The sequence below is a fragment of the Ictalurus punctatus genome, chromosome 26 (assembly GCF_001660625.3).
Source record: "Ictalurus punctatus breed USDA103 chromosome 26, Coco_2.0, whole genome shotgun sequence".
NCBI classification, from domain to species: domain Eukaryota; kingdom Metazoa; phylum Chordata; class Actinopteri; order Siluriformes; family Ictaluridae; genus Ictalurus; species Ictalurus punctatus.
The window spans coordinates 14,487,122-14,504,570 of NC_030441.2; the positions used below are offsets into that span (position 1 = coordinate 14,487,122).

Sequence of the window (17,449 nt, forward strand, 5' to 3'; positions counted from 1 at the left end):
CAATCAAACGCTCTCTAGAATCGGAAGTCCCAACCTTATAAAAATCCAGTACTAACTGTCGAGTACAGCTTAGCCCGGCGCTGTGAGGTAAGCTAAACACTATTGACTATTTAAACAAGGGGGAGGAGCCATTCAATATGTCCACACATCAACACATCAAATAACGCTGTGCGTTTCAAGGCACTTCACGGGGACTTTAACTTATTTTTGCAAATCCGTAATAACACTATTATAGACAGTTTTTTCAGCACTATTGTGTTGCTGAAGTTTGTAAACAATCCTATTATATCATGATATTAAAAAAAGTGTCTACCTTAAAAGTCACTGACTGCACCTTTAAAAACCCTCACAGAAATTCTGTCAAACTGGCTCATGTTGCTGAGGAAATGAGATCGGATTACAGGTTCTGTTCTGGTGAGAACATGGTGCCGAAAATCGTAACGCTCATGTGTTTGAATGAATGAATGTAGGGATGAATGCCTTTATTGTCATTGCACAGCTGTACAATGAAATTCATATGCAGCTCCTTGTGGTAAAAGTAACACGCAACGAGCAGAATCCGAAACACTGCAATGAATTCTGCTAAACCACTTTGGATTAAAGCGCCTGCTAAACGAATAAATGTAAATACTTCACATCAACACGTTTGAGAAAGGATTGCATTTCATTTCATTCACTCTAATTCAGTCTGAAGCTAAGCACTCTAATTCAGTTTATGTTTGAGAAACAACCCGTAAAATTAATGAACCGTTTTCATCACTTCTTACTATGCAACATTGTGAGTGTGTGTGTGTGTGTGTGTGTGTGTGTGTGCACGCCAGGGTCTGTGCCTTTATGATCAAACAAGCAGAATGGTGTGTTAATAATCAAACCAAGTCAAAAACATCACCTCACTTCAACACACACCCCCTCACACACACACACACACACACACACACACAATCACAATCACAATCCAGATTTTTGTGCACTACAGAGGGAGCCGGAACACTGAGACTCCCTGAGGTGGAAATAATGAAAAACCCTTTCATGGAAAAGTCATCAAGCCGAGAGATGGGGGGAACCACTAGTGTGTGTGCATGTGTGTGTGTATACTTGTGTATGTGTGTATTTGTGTGTGAGGGGGGATGGGGGAGGGGGGTCAGAACGCGTGACCTCTCATTTCATACTTTAATTAAAATCTCCCTCTGACGTCTTTCCCTCCTCTACTCCATGCTGGCTCACTTTCCTACTGCCAGAATGTAGTACACACACACACACACACACACACACACACACACACACACAGAGTATTTAGCAGGACATATTTCTGTTGCCCTATTGTTTCTGTATGAGAGCAGCTCAGTGGGTCAGGATTCTACGTGATGAATAACGGGGTCGGAGGTTTGACTCGTCCGTGTGCCCTTCACTACGTCCCTCATACTCAAGGTCTTCAGTCGTGTCCCTTTCCTTCTCCGTTATTCCATAATCTCCACCACTGGCGTGTGTATCTGTCCGTCTATAGCGATACGATGCCCATCTCAATCCATAACATGATTAAGAAGATGAAACAACTCTGAATCATACTGTACTGAATCAGCACAACACAGTGTGACTGGAGTTTGTGTGAGGAGTGTGAGGCCAGTGTGAGCCGCCTTCACTAGAACTTTTCACTAACGTATCTAAATAATAAATACTACTAGAAACTGGGTGTGTAGAATCAGACTTTTGTTCTGAATCATTAATATTGACACCGGTGCGTTGATTCGAATCGGTCAGTTTGAATTCCTTGGGCGAGCGAGCGTGTGTAGGTACAAAATGGTCATTTTTTTCTCTACACACGATACACAGGAGCGCAATTAAACGGTAAACAGCGACCGGTGCTAATAGGTAATGGAGCTAAAAAATGCTTCATTAGCAGCCAGATGGAAAATTGAATCTCGATTAAATCTCAACCCCATGTGTTTTACTAAGGTCACATTCAGCTAGGTTATACAGAGCGGTAAGAAAACCGCAGCAAGACTGCTGCCGGGCAAAGGCTAGACCGAGTGTGTGTGTGTAAATGTGAGATGAACCAATAATCTCTTACATACTGTACATTATGTATAAAAAAAATTCCATATAGCAATACTGAACATACAATATTGTTAAGCTGGATACTTTTATTATAATTGTTATGGACATAAATTATCGTCTTGTGTAGGGCTTTTTCGCTTCCAAGATAAAGTATGTCTTATACAGAAAGAATAGAGACCTCTGTCTTATAATTTTGGACAAATCTGTCAAAGTATCGCCTACATCCTTCACACCATGAAAGAGTTGCAGGTGTTATAACCTGATATTGTCATAATATTGCAATCCGTGATAAGGTTAAAGGGATAGTTCACTTCAAATCCGCACAATCTTAAACCAAATACAGCCAAGGCAGCATTTGTTTCTTTAGTTGTCTACTGAAGCTATGGGAACGTTACTAACAAGTACCTCAAAAACTATACCGTAAATATCTTCCTCAAACCACAGATAATTCTTTAACTGGCTGTGAAATCCAAACTTTTTCATTATGGTCACCTATTATGTGCCAGCATATATCAAAAATGACAAAACATTTCTTCCTGTACCGCTTATAATGCACGGGGTCGCGGGGAACCTGGAGCCTATCCCAGGGAGCTCGGGGCACGTAGCGGGGGACAGAGTGACAAACCATCGCAGAGCACAATCGCACACACATTCAAACACTACGGACAATCTGGAAATGTCAATCAGACTACAATGCATGTCTTTGGACTGGAGGAGGAAACCAGAGTACCCTGAGGAAACCCCCGAAGCACGGGGAGAACACGCAGACTCGGCACACATCGATCCCCCAACCCCGGACGTGCGAGGGGTTGTACGAAAAATTACAAACAAACGTGGACGCCTCCATGAAAGCGTATGTTTTTATAAGCAACAAGCTAGCCAGCTACTACTAGTGCTCATTAGTGAGTTTATGATGTTTACTTCCTCAAAACTAATAAGACTAATAAACTGGTCAGTGTTACAGATTTAACCACGAACATGTCTATGCTGATTGATCTAAAGTAAATACTATTGTAAACCTACTTATTTAAGTAGCGAAGTGATATTTCATTTACTGAATGTTGATACGAGGATATACAGTACGCTGTACTCAGGGTTGAGGACACTTCCCTAACTTTCTGAGGAAGAATTCCAAGCTGAGGGGGCGTTTTCTTAGTTTTTTTGTTTGTTTGTTTTTTTCCAAAATTTTTTCTAGCGGCTGACCTATCTTGGACAGCACTGTTTGTTAGGATTAAGGCTGCGGTCAGACTAGGTTTTAAGCACGCGTATTTTTGTCGGACGCCGCTTTGAATATGGGCGGGAACAGGATATGACATCATCGGTCAAAACTTTCGCTGCTTCACACATAAGTTGCTTTTATAATCTTTGAAAGCTGTGTTGTAAAATACAGGATAGCTCGATACTGCTAAAAATTAGCGCTTCCTTTTTTGAATTTATTTTTTGATTTGTTTTTTAACTAAAAAGGTCACACAGTGACGTCGCGATCATCTGTTCGTCACACGTCTTCACGTGAATACGATTATGCAGGTCAGAGTTCACCGAATCTGAACTTTCGTCACGCAGCGCGGAAATTCTACACGCGAGCTGGCGTTTCTGGGCCGCCGTTTTTCGGATGCGTTTGAATGGAAGTCAATGGAGCACTAAAGCCCGGTGTGACCGCAGCCTAAAACAACAAGCAATTAAACACATCAATATACATAATTCATTCACAACTCTCAAGCTGTTTTATGGTTTTGGACATAGTATGACATCCTGTAATCTATAAACATCAACAAAACGTCGACGCGCAACTGAACCATGTGACGTGACGGCCATTTTGGACGACTAGAATTTGGTTTTTTGTTCCTCAGTGAAATTCAAGATCATTCTGAGGTCCCCTAAGGCCCTCTGTGTGTGTGTGTATGTGTGTGTGTGCCTGAAAGCTGATGATAATATAATATAATATAATATAATATAATATAGATCCATAAAATGAGCTAACACAGAATATCCCTGTGAAAAATAAGAGGACGAGACTTAAAACTGTAAAAGATTTTGGGTGAGACAAATTTCACTTAGCCTCCTAACTCCAGTACAAAAGCAGCGAAGCAAAATATCAGACCCAAAACATGCCTTGGCAGATTGTGTTGATTGTGTAAATGATTTTCTTTTTTTTACCAAATGATTCCTTTAAGCAGTTATAATTTAATATCAACACATGTCCCGTGTAGGAGCAGCTGCTTCCCGCAGGTGGTTCATACAGTGAAAGCTGAACAAAGCGAGAGCAGTTTAACGGCCTCAGGCTTAAACTAAACTAGCGCTTATGTTTGCTTGTGTAACGCTGATCTCAGGTCAGTCTTGCTCTTTTTTTCGTAATGCCGCACACAGGGTTTAGAACTGATCCTGGATCTGCGTGTAACGGCACATAGCTAATAAAAGTGATCTGTCAGCTGCTTGTCATTGTTTATAGTCGACAGTCAGTACAGGCAAACTGAGGATTAAGTGACAAAGAGACAATGGTAATAACGAAAGAGCTATTTTAGAAATCAGACACACACACACACACACACACACACACTTACACACACTTACACACACACACTTGGAGTGCTGACATTTGGAGTTTTTTCCTGGATAGCAAATTTCTGCACCACATGCTGAGCACTGACAGAAGCTATTGAGCTTTGTTTGACTGCAACACACACACACACACACACACACACACACACACACACACACACACACACACACAAACATGAAAGACATTAATAATGCCTGTTTCACTGTTCCATGTCAGGTGATATTTTCCACCCTTCACATCAGTACTACTGTCCACCCACGTCCCTAACACACACACACACACACACACACACACACACACACACACACTGTGACTAAGACATCATCTGTACCAAACCGTTGTTCTAGAACACGATCACGCTTTCTTTTCTAATGTGGCATACAGGGCTATCGGGTGTCTCGGCAGCTGCTGCGGGGTTTTTCGCTGGAGTCGACAGGCTTAGAAAGATCAAAACACTCACTCACACACACACTCACTCACACACTCACTCACACACTCACTCACACACACACACACGCATACATCGGGTGTCTGCTTCCACCGGGTCTATTCAACACAAACTCCAAGGCCATGTGTAATGCCAGATGGAAAACACACGGGAGAACTTAAAGGCTGGAAGGACAATACAAGCTTGATGGGTTACAATCTACAAACACACACACACACACACACACACACACACACACCCCGATTCCATCTCCCTGCTGTAAGCCTCTGTTCGATGCATGTTTAAGCTCCACAGAATCAAGCATCGACTGTGCTGACTGATGCTGGATCATGTTTCCTCAGGGGTGAACATGAAGGTCAAGACAGGAAAGAGATGCAGAAAAGTGTGTGTGTGTGTGTGTGTGTGTGTGCGTGTGCGTGAAATACCCCTGAGAAAGCAAACACTTCAATATCAATCAATAGTTGGCTATTACCTACCACCAAGGTCTCCAATGTTTCTCCTTCAGATCTAATCGGATCCTTGAGTGTTTGGACGATATGCAATATAACATTTGTTTCGATTTCTGTATATAAGTGGAAGAGAGATGACACACCTCGAGATATAAAATGTCCATATCATGTTAAATGCTTAACCTATTATAACTAATATTAGCTGTCTCACTAGCAAACTTGGCTAATGGTTTTAATGTCTTAGTAAAACAGTTTTTACCTCACATTAGTTAGCTTGCTACAAAACTTGACTACTGTGTTTAATATTTTAATAAAGTAGTTTTACCTCACATTAGCTAACTTTGCTACAAGCCTTGGCTACTGCTTTTAATGTTTTAATGAAAGAGCTTTACGTCACATTAGCTGACATGCTAGCAAACCTGGCTGCTATTTTTAATCTCTTATGAAAACAGTTTTTACCTCACATTAGTTAGCTTGCTACAAAACTTGACTACTGTGTTTAATATTTTAATAAAGTAGTTTTACCGCACATTAGCTAACTTTGCTACAAGCCTTGGCTACTGCTTTTAATGTTTTAATGAAAAGTTTTTACCACACATTAGCTAGCACATAACCTATTATCACTAAAGTTAGCTGTCTCGCTAACAAACTTGACCAATGCTTTACGTCTTTTCCTTAAAACAGCAAAAATAAATACAATTGACAAAAATAATTGTTTGGTTATGTTTGCTATTTTCCTTTCCTTTGAATTTGTCCAGAATAAGGATCCTGGTAACAACTGTCCAAACTTTATCTCGGTATCAGCGTCATTCCTCTTGTGGTAAACTGGCATACAAATGATAATCACATCCCTAACACTGACACATATTTCAAAATTAAAGCTTTTAACTGCTGTATCTCTGCTGTTTTAGTACACAAATGTCCCATTTGTAGTACTACTGAAGATTTCAGCAAAGCTAACGCTGGAGTCAGTTCACAAACACACACACACACACATACGCATGCACACACACATGCATGCACACACACAAACACACACACACACACACACACACACACACAGCAGTGTGCAGGTTGAACGTTGATAGAAAAGTCACTTCACAATGCTTGATGAGGTATGATGCATCGCTCGGCCATTTAAGACTTTCTGGAAGTCCGAGCCTGTTCTGAGAAAAGATGATTGCTAAATAAATAAATAGATAAATAAACGGGTAAATAAATAAATAAACAAATAAATAAAAAAGCACCTGCCGATTGTAAGTAAAATGCGGCGGAACTGTAAGTGAGCGGCGTAAGCGCTTTTTTACGGCTTATGAGTTGCAAAATCTGCTGAGAGCAAAATGTCTTTTATGGACATCCAAGACCTTTATTATAGCGGATGCATCTTTAATGGCTTCAACAGCTTGTGCAGAATAGAAGATTATATCGTGAAGAACACACACTGGGCAGATAAAGTTACGATGATGCAAAAATGCAAGGAGATTTTAGTGTCAGTCAAAAACCCTCTTTACAGGGGCAATACGTAAACATTATTGATGGCATGTACTCCAGAGGCTGTCTAGGGCGGGGCTTTAATCTTTCACATCAATGTTGCATAAGATAGAGGAGGAATTAATCACAGTTTTCAGCTCACATCGTCAGATCTGTGATCCAATTCGAAATCTGTGAGGAGGCGAGTTATAGGCTAGTGCTAAGATAGCATGACGGCTAGCTACGATGAAATGCTAGAGAAGCGATAGAAAAGAAGAACAACTCTGATCATTGACTGCAATCGACTATATGCTGCACTTTTTTTTTTGTTTTTTAATCAAGGCTACGTTTTGAACTTCTTTCTTTGTAAAAATAAATAAATAAATAAATAAATAAAATGATTTCATTGTGTTGTGTGTTATGAGTGTGACTGACATTAGCTTGTGCTTGTATTGTCTAGCAGGACTCCAATTACCCAGGAAGTTAGCTAGCCAATTCTAGGTTAGCTTGCTTCAGTTATATAAGTAAAGTGACTCAATCATATGGAAAATAAACAAATGTGCTGAAAAGAAAATTTCAAAACGGAAATGCATTAGGTTAAGGAATATCAGGTGTTTGCTGGAGAAAATGCATTAGCTATGTTGCTATTACATTAGTAGACTGTTTAGCTAGCTTAGTAGCTGCGTCATATTGATTCTTTCCTGAGTCGCCCATCGTTTACAGTAACCATCCGCTTGAAATTTCCTTCTGGCACTTATCTAGGTATTATATGTGTATCTATATACAGGATTTCACAGAGTTTTTTTGTGATTCTTTTTCAAAACTTTGCGATGCAGTTTTCTGTGGTTTTTTTGAGTGTGGGCTTCTACTTGAATTTGGCGAAATTGCAAAATTGTTTTGCACTGTCTTTCGCGGTGATGTTTGTAGGGAATTGAGACCTCTTAGCTGTTCTCGTCTTCGACGCACATGAATTCGCTGTACGCGCGTCGTGATGAACATTGCGGTGTTTTCTTGATTTTTGCGCTATTTTCTACGATTGCAAGATCCTGGAGGAACTGATATACAAAAAAATAAAGAGCTAAAACAAAACATCCTCGTTAAAGCCTGATCTGAGTTCAGTTGCGTGGTTCGTGTTATGGCAGGCGAGGGTATGGGTTCAGCAGGTGAATCTGATCCTGGATCAGTGTGAAAGAGTGAGAATATACGAGTGATAAATGACTGGAGATGGACTGAGTCAGCACAAAGGGCATTTAGATAATGCAGGCAGATAGAGGTATAAAGATGGTGCAGCAGATGAAGTGATGAGGATGTGCCTTTCCGACACAGACGTTGAGGTAATTGCCTGGATTTAATGCATAATAGTTAAGACTGCGGCCAGGACAGCATCACATTAGGCAGCAATATCACTGGGTCACTGCTAGTGTGAATGAGAGTATATGTGTGTGTGTGTGTGTGTGTGTGTGTGTGTGTGTGTGTGTGTGTGTGTGTGTGTGCGCGTCTGTGAGAGTGAGAGAGAGAGAGAGAAAGAGAGGGAGAGAGTACATGAGAGAGAGTGTTAACAAGGGTCAGTGAGTGAATAAGTAACTGTGAGAAAGAAATCGAACAAATGTATATATATATATATGTGTGTGTGTGTGTGCGTGTGTGTGTGTGTGTGTGTGTGTGTGTTTTCATTAGCCCACCTAACATCACTGCAGCATTTTCCTGTAAGTACTTTTCCTTTTATGGTCTATTTCGGGAATGCTTCGGATGACATGATGTTAGAGGGATCTGCGGCGGCGTGTCATCTTGAGTCAATATGAGTCACTTTTGAGTCTCCATCACACATCAGCGTTACCATGACACAGAAGTCTAGGATCAGTTATTCTCTCACTTTCCTTCTGAAGAGCTGGCTAATGTGGGGTTAGAAACAAGCAAGGACTTCCCTGTCAAAAGTCCCCTAGACTGTTAGAGAAAAGGGCTCGGAAATGTTCAACGCAGACGCAAAAACTAACCCTTAAATAAACATGCAATATGTCAGTATATTCGGTCCAGCTTTAAGGAAAACGTCGGAATGCGTTTTTAGCCTCTTTGTGTAACATTTCCAAGTCTATCTGACCCATTACCTTTCGATGCGGATTTATTTATTTATTATTCAAATGGAGCCTCTTGTGTGGTGCAACTATCTAAGACTTCGTTACCATCAGCGGGTCTGAGTTGCATTACATATTTTACCGAGTTATACTGTACTTACTATAAAATTCATGGTAGTTACTAAATAATTCATAGATCAATAACCGAATAATAAAATGCATGTTTTGAGTTGGCATGTTCTCCCCATGCTTCAGGGGGTTTCCTCTGGGTACTCCGGTTTCGTCCCCCCAGTCCAAAGACATGCATTTTAGGCATTTCCAAATTGTCTGGAGTGTGTGGGATAGGGTTAGGGTTAGGACACCCGTCCAGGGTGTCCCCCGAGTTGTGCCCTGAGTTCCCTGGGATAGGCTCCAGGCTCGCCGTGACCCTGTGTAGGATAAGCAGTGGGATAAGAGAAAATGGATGGATAGATGGATGGATGGAGGTTTGGTGTCATGTTAACAACGAAGCAAGATGATTCAAAAGTGAGTCATATTAAATCCTTGTTAATCCACATCTCTCTTGATATACAGTAGACAGCATGATGTGTGGTCTCTTGGTGGGAAGAATGGTCTTCTACATGAATGGTCATGTCAACCAGAACATTGCTATCCAATTAAATATATACATGTTAGGTCTCTTCCTATAATGTTGCCTAAGCAGCAGCTCACAAAGATGTGAGACAATAAGGGAGAAAAAATAGTGATGGGGAAAAAAAAAAAAAGTGAAGACTGGGTGACTGGGTGCTTTGCTCTCATGCTGTGCACTGTCTTTTTATAAGGTTTGAAAAAATGCCATCGTAAAGGTCAAATTTCACCTCTTGATGAAAAAACAGATGAATTTCTGACACTGTCTCTGTAGCTGTCTTCTCATGTTTTAGCTCTAAGCTGTGATTCTGCCACCTAAGCCACGCAAGCCAAAAACGGGAACTACAAGCGTACTGAAACAGCGAGGACAGGATTAAATAATCATGCCAAAAAAAAAAAAAAGAACCTTCTAAAATTTTCCGCCTGGCCGTTTTCAATTTTCTGCTCGTTTGGCCAAGACTCGGCTCACGTTTCCGAACAACTCCTCACCCCATATCCGTCCTAATTAGCCAATCCGGGCCCGGGGAGACGAGCTGATTTGCATAATTTAATCGTAAAGTGGTGATACAAATTTCGAAAAGCTGCAATCGTCAGATGATCTTTTCATCCTCCCGGGGAGAAAAATATTAATACAATTAGGCTGTAATTCAACAAGGAGAGGAAGGGATAAGAGCGGGGGAAAAGAAACACTTCGAGCGTGCCCCTTGTTAATTAATTTTTCTGTGGAGAATCGGGTTCTCCTTTCGCGACGATATTTAGCTGTAACTGGAATGTGCAGGAGCAGAGAGGTGCGATTTCACCCTATCAGGCATTCCAGTCTGTTCTTGATGACTCGTGTCATAGTCACTTAACATCTACCAAAGAGCAGTGAGAGAGAGAGAATGAAGATAACTAGACAGTCTGGGCCAGTCATTAAACCACCCTCCCAAAGGATAGGTGGCTTCTCACGAGCACTGTTCAACCAAAAATGCTTTCTTTAGTATCCGATTAAGTAAAAATGACACGCTTCATGCCCCTGTCTCAAATGGTGCGCTAAACATTCAAATGCTTGCGTGATGACGAGTGAAAATTTTGTCACCTCACCAAAAAAAGGAGCGGCACAAAATCACACCAAATACAAATGACACACTGTGGCGGAATGAGTTACTTGTATCATACGTAGGCAAATGGTTTTTAATCAGCTCGGTTTAATTTTATGGTTCTTGTTCCACTTTGTGAACACCCTCTTGCCACTGAGTGACAACTTAAATTAATAACAACAGACACTTTAACACATTCAAATATGGTTTCCTCCATATTTAATTTGGATGTTGCTTCCACTACATTGCTACTAAAAATGTAATGCAGGTTGCATTACACTCATATTCATGTACATATGTATATAAAGTATCAGATTATTTATATATATATATATATATATATATATATATATATATATATATATATATATATATATGTGTGTGTGTGTGTGTGTGTGTGTGTGTGTGTGTGTATACATATTTAAAAAATCTGATTTTATTTAAATTTAATACAAGTTTTAATATGAATATTAGTTTTGTCATAAACCTGATGTCAACCTGACAAAAAAAACTTCAGCACACTTCCATAATCGTCTATATACACCTACATAATATCATTATATATTATTGTCTATATACACCTGCATAATTGTCTATATACACCTACATAATATCATAATATCATTTTAGGCCTTTTTTTTTTTTTTTTTTTTTTAAACGACAACACAAATCTTCATTCTCAGCATCCTGAAAGACAAGCACCTCTAACTCATTTTCCCTGACATTTCTTTCTGTGCAACGTTGATGAATAAGGATCGGTGTGTGGATGGATTCTTGTTTAAAGATATACTGTAGGCTACTCTTCTTCTTACATGTAATAAGTAGCTTACGATGCAATATGTAATACTATATTTTAACACACTCTGACGTACGCATAATTGTGGGCTTTTGAAGACTGTAACAGACACACCTCGAAAACTCTCGCGACGTAGGCTGCATATTTTCAGCTCTATTTGTATCATTGTGTGGTATATGATGGCCATGCTAATGTGATTTGTGCAACTACCGACAGCTTATTACCTTTGCCTTTTGTTTTTGAGGACATGTTTTGATGTAGCACTGAACAACAATGGTGGTTTTATTATATGGTCATTAATGATAAGCAACTGGATCAACACTCCAAACTGATGGCGAACTCACGCAACAATAAAGATAATACAGTTTGCTATTCTTTGGGTTATGAATCAGTGGTGTAATGAGATACGTGTTCATAATCCTGGTATGCGACTTCAGATAATGTTCTTTATCACTTTAAAATCCTGCAATATGACACTTCATGTTGTTTGTTTTATCATTTATCTAACTTCAAATGATAACCTGTAAGAGAATGACTAGGCCTGAACTGACTAGCCTGATTTGTGACATTTGTTACAGTCAGCACTTGGTAAGGCCAATAATAAAATGCAAAATCAGCTATATTTTACGTTCTTTTATTTATTTATTTATTTTATTTATGCAAACAAGGCTGATTCAAATATATGTGCTTGGACCCTATACTGCAATGTAGCCTCTACGATGTTGTTCACACTTATGTTTCAGTGCTTGGACCCTTCACAGTCGTCACTAGCCCTTTAATCACATTTATGGCTCTGGGCTGGAACTCTATAGTTTGGAAACTGAATCCACACCTCTCTCACTACGCTTGGCAATAGAGCCGTTTGAACCAAATCTGACAAAATTCACAATTTTCATCTTTGTCTAAATCAAGCAAATCTACATATATTGATGGCACTGTACCAGTAAGTGTCTTGCAAAGAATAATAAAAGCCTGTATTACTTTGCCAACTCAGTCTTACAAACCACTGACACCCAAAAAAAAAAAAAAAAAAAAGGGTGTAAGAGCTCATAAATCAGCCTTGGTGGTCAACCGTTGAAGTTGTATTCAGACAAAGATCAGCTCATGAAATTTTTCAGATTTGCCCCCCCCCCCCCCCCCCCACAAAAAAAAGTGAAGACTGACAGATTTCAGAGGGAAAAATGATTTCAATTCAGAAATCAAGACTAAACAAAACGTGCATGCATGTGCAAGCCTAAACCTCTACCAACCCTGAACCTCTAATCTATCTTTCCCACGGCTGAACTCATTACATTTGTAAATGAACAAAACAGCAGCGTTGATATAGTGTAAACTGGATTACAACTGCATGCTGGGAGATAATTAGTGTCTGTTATTATAATGAAATTATTATCACAGTATTCACTTAGGCTTGGGTATAGGCTATAGGCTTGGGTAGGCTTACAGGTGGAGGCGAAACCTTTAATTAGGCATGTTTTGTTGTTTTTCCAGTTTCCAAGAAGAGATAAGAACAGAACATCTCTCACTGTGCAAAGAACAACAGCGCGCGCTGAGTGAAGAGGAGACGAGCAGAATGAAGCCGTGACATGTTATCAATACTGAGGCATTAGAGCTGATTGAGGCGGAAATAGACAAGTCGCCCTTCATCATGTACACACAGAGAGAGAGAGACAGAGACAGAGAGAGAGAATAGGGGCTTCCAGCACTATTAACGAATCAACAATGTCTGAAATACTGCTCATGGGTGTTCATCAGTTATAAGTTGCTTTCAATCCAACCTGCACTACACAAATTCCCACCATACGCGCAAATGACAAAAAGCTGCCATGACAAGGACCAGATGGTGAGCAGCGAGCTCAGCAAAGTGGAATCCATTCAAGAGCAGGTCTAAAGCTGGCATGGTGTTATCAATCACACTGATATGACCCATAATAAAAGATCCAAAGATGTGTATAGAAGCGTTATCAACACTGCTTTACCACAAGGCGCGAACACACACTGACCTGGACGTTTGTACTATATTTAAAAGTTTACGCAACCGCGTGTAGTAGGGTGAATATACACACCGGTGATGAATTAACTCTTTTGATGTTCTACGATATAGGATTTTACTGTGAAAGTTAATTATTAACTAAGCAAAATGTTTATAATTGTCTTCTGATAGACTGGCATCCCATCCTGGGTGTATTTCTACCTCACAGCCGGTGTTCCCGGGATACACTCCAACATGAAAACATGACAAAACACTTACTAGAGATGAATGAAAGTTTCTAAATAAACTCAAAAGAACTTCATTAAAAAAAAAAAAAAAAACTTACGAATTTGGACTAAGCAGGTTGATGGGACTGGATTTAATTCACTGTTGTGCGAATGGAAAAAGGGTTCATTAGGAAATGATTGAAATTAGGGATCATTTAGGACGCAGTGCTGTCTCGAGAATCTTTGTGACCAGATTCCTGAAGGACTTCACAGGTAGGACAATCTGAAGAACACCTAAAATGGACCATCTTCCAAGAAAACTTGCTTTTCTTTCTTTTTTGTTGTTGTTGTTTGTTTTTAGAGCGCACGAGCTCTATAATCCGGTTCCTACTCTTAATCTGGATTGTAAAACTGTGACTCATGGGAATTGTTACGAATTTACGAAGCGTGAGACGATGTTGAGCATGAGACAAAGAGTGAGACAGATACTCTTTTAAATCCACTTTACAGATAAGGTCATGTAGCCTAAAGTTCTATACGCACGTCCAGGTTAGTAAATATGAGTCATGCAACATTTTGTTGTTGTTGTTGTTGTAACACATTCAATGCATGCAAACTTAAAGCGCGCGTGCTACCCACCCGGCGTTGGTGCAGTCGTTGTAGAGCACCTCGAAGTCTCTGCGCGAGATAAGCTTGCAGCGGTTCACACCGGGCTGGATGGCGCCGAGCCCGCGCAACACACGCACCTGCTCCACGTTGCACACCACCGGAGTGATCTCCAGCCGCTTGAGCTTGGTGTACACGGTGTGCAAACCGCCGACCAGGTGCTTGAGGAAGAGGTCAAACGCCTGCGGGAGGCAGATGAGCTCTCGGCCGTCCACGGTGAACGAGGCGAGGCGCGCGCCGCGCACCTCCACCAATCGACACTCGTTGTTGCGCGGCGTGCTCTCCACCGGAGACGGCGTGGCATACGCGGGCTTGTGCGGCGCGCTACCCACCGGGAGAGCCGGACTCGCAGAAGGCAGCAGGTCCGAGCGGAAGAGGCTCGAAGCCGCCGAAGGAGCGAGCGACGACGGCGATGGAGACAGACTCGACGGGCTCGAGGAGCCGCCACCGGCCGAAGCGGAGATGGAAATCGGAGGCGGCGCGTGATGCGCGAGCGGCGCTGATGGAAGCAAAGGAACCGACGTGGCCATGATCTCTCAGAGTTAACTTTGTTTTATATAGGCTATATATATATATATATATATATATATATAATGATCACAAAAGTGTTTTAGGATTAAAAAGAAAGGGCAAAGCGGATTAAACTAGCCTACTAAACACACTAGAAAGTCCGTTTTGATTGTAAAGTGAAACGCGGCGATGTGAAGTCACGGCATCGATCAAAGCCTGATGATGACAGCGCGAGCGCAGCTCACAGGACTGACAGCAGCGCGCGCCCGGACCGCTCGTCTCTGTCCCGTTGTAGCGCTCGAGAGGAGGAGCCAAGCAGTGTAGGAGAGGCTGTGTCCAAAAGCACACAGCATACTACCTTAACTACCTTACTGTTCATTCTTCTAAACAGCTCGCACGCCCGGCCGAGGGAAAAATACACAGTTAAGAAGTTAAATGAATTAAAGGATGAGTTTGGAGGAACAATAAAACATGCACAGTATCTTAACTTACTCCAAATGTGTTTCAGACATCATAATGTCTGATGTTTACTTTTATATTTTTTGGACTGTCACATGAAAAGGAAGGTTTTAGCACCCAAAGTCCATTCTGTAAATCTCTGCTTTTTTTTCTAGCCTATATATAATAGTTCTTTAGTGATGACTCTTAGATTTGGGGATGTGGTTTAAGAGAGTGTGGCTGAATGCAGATTTACACTGTATGTAATTATAATTTTTTTTTTTTGGCCAGATTTTGTTTTGACAGACAAAACAAAACAAAACAAAACAAAAAAAAAAACCCTCAGATAGTAAAAGAATTCTTTGGTCGTTGGTCTCAGAATGCATAATCTGACAATGCGAAAAGACAAAGACAACCAACGACAAAGTAGTACTGTCAGTGTCGGAAAGTTTTTGATGAAAATTAGAAAAGAGTCTGAAAGCCAGCAATTATGAGGACAGCACTGGAGGATGTAAAAACTCAAGGGACAGCTACAAAATACTCTACTGGAAGGTTTTTTTGTGATTGTTGCAGGCAAAGATGCATGATTTTGTCACCTTTTTTTTCCCAAAATTTGCAATGCAATTAGCAGTTTTTTTGTGCTTTTTTTTTTTTTTGCTGAAAACTACTTGAAGTCGCAAAATTGCAATCAGAAAAATTGTTTCACACGGTCTTTCGCAGTGATGTTTGTTAGTAAATCAGACTTTTCACCTGTACTCGTGTTCGACGCACGTGAATCGAAGACGGCTTTTTCCGAATGTGTGTTGTGATGACTTCACATGATGTGTCTTGGCCCAAATCTGCAGAAACTCTGTGGTAAATTTAAACAAAAATCCTCAGAATATTATTGTACTGAAATTTGCTTGATTTCATGTTCATTTCCGCCATCGCAAAATCATGAAATCCCGTAGGGACTGTTTACAGAACCTTTCTCTTTATGCGACCCCATTTTCTGAGCCTGGCTCGCACCGAAGGATGACGTAAGCAGAAAGTATTCATTTTGTGTAATCACAGGTCTACCGTTAGAGGATCTTCAACTTGACAGTCTGTTATAGAACTTGGATTTTAAGATTTTACTGGGATCATTCTGTACAGTTTTTAACCTTAAAACATCAGCTTTAACGTGATTTTTTTAAAAGAACAAGTAGAACTTTGCCAACTAGGTATGAAGAGACTAAATACAACGTCAGCGGAAGCAAAATATACTGTATGAAGGACATGTAGCTTAGTTACAGAAGATTTTGAGTGAAATAGATTCATTACTTCTCAGGCCAGGTGATGTTGAAGCTCCAGCTAATAGATACGCCAAAGATCTTTGATGCTACCAGTTTGTTAAAAAGTGTTGCCAGACTAAGACATGGATGAAGATGAAGTTTTGGATGAATCACAACTTGGCTGAATCCCAAATCAACATACACAAAGTTTACTACATAGTTATTATTCCAAACCGTATGCAGTGTGTGTGTGTGTGTGTGTGTATGTGGGGCGGGGTAGTAAGGAGCATTTTGGCATTTACTCCCCAAGTTTGGTTGAAGAAATAAAATAAGGGCCCTCTGGTACTTTGTGTCAGTGAGAGCAGACTGGTTCGCTCTGATTAATTCCCTGTGTGAAAACTTCTGATGAAGAAATACTGAAGGCCATTTAAATTAAAGCTCATTTAAATGTCACTCCTCATAGTCTGGACTTTACTATAATTGGCTATTTAATTAAAACAATTTTCATGGTCATTAATAGGCTAGAGCTCGAGCCTTGTAGTGCAATGACATGTTTTAATTACACGGTATTAGCAAAATGGATATGCTTTAGAAAGCAGGGTGGAAATTTGAATAAGAAATGATTAAGGCAATTATACATCATCCCCTTATGGAGGTATCAAATCTAATTGATGAACTTTATAAAATGGAGAAGGAGAGATTGGAAAGCAAACATGGGTTTAAACAGTATTTTTAATTAAGAGGTGGAGAAAATGCGCGCAAATGTTATTAAGTGCTAATCACGGGACTAATTGCATTTTTTGGTGTTACACTGTGGGTTATGTTAA

The 17,449-nt window shown here is 40.4% G+C and overlaps 1 protein-coding gene across 2 annotated transcripts in view; it reads right to left on the bottom strand.

The window, feature by feature from the left end:
* Positions 1-15,200, bottom strand: part of dachc (dachshund c) — a 72,018-nt gene extending 56,818 nt beyond the window's left edge. For both annotated transcript variants that reach the window (XM_017458198.3, XM_017458196.3), the window contains exon 1: positions 14,395-15,200. In XM_017458198.3, coding sequence (XP_017313687.1) covers positions 14,395-14,951 — 557 coding nt within the window. In that variant the 5' untranslated portion in view covers positions 14,952-15,200. The remainder of the gene's footprint in view (positions 1-14,394) is intronic.
* Positions 15,201-17,449: the final 2,249 nt, after the last annotated feature.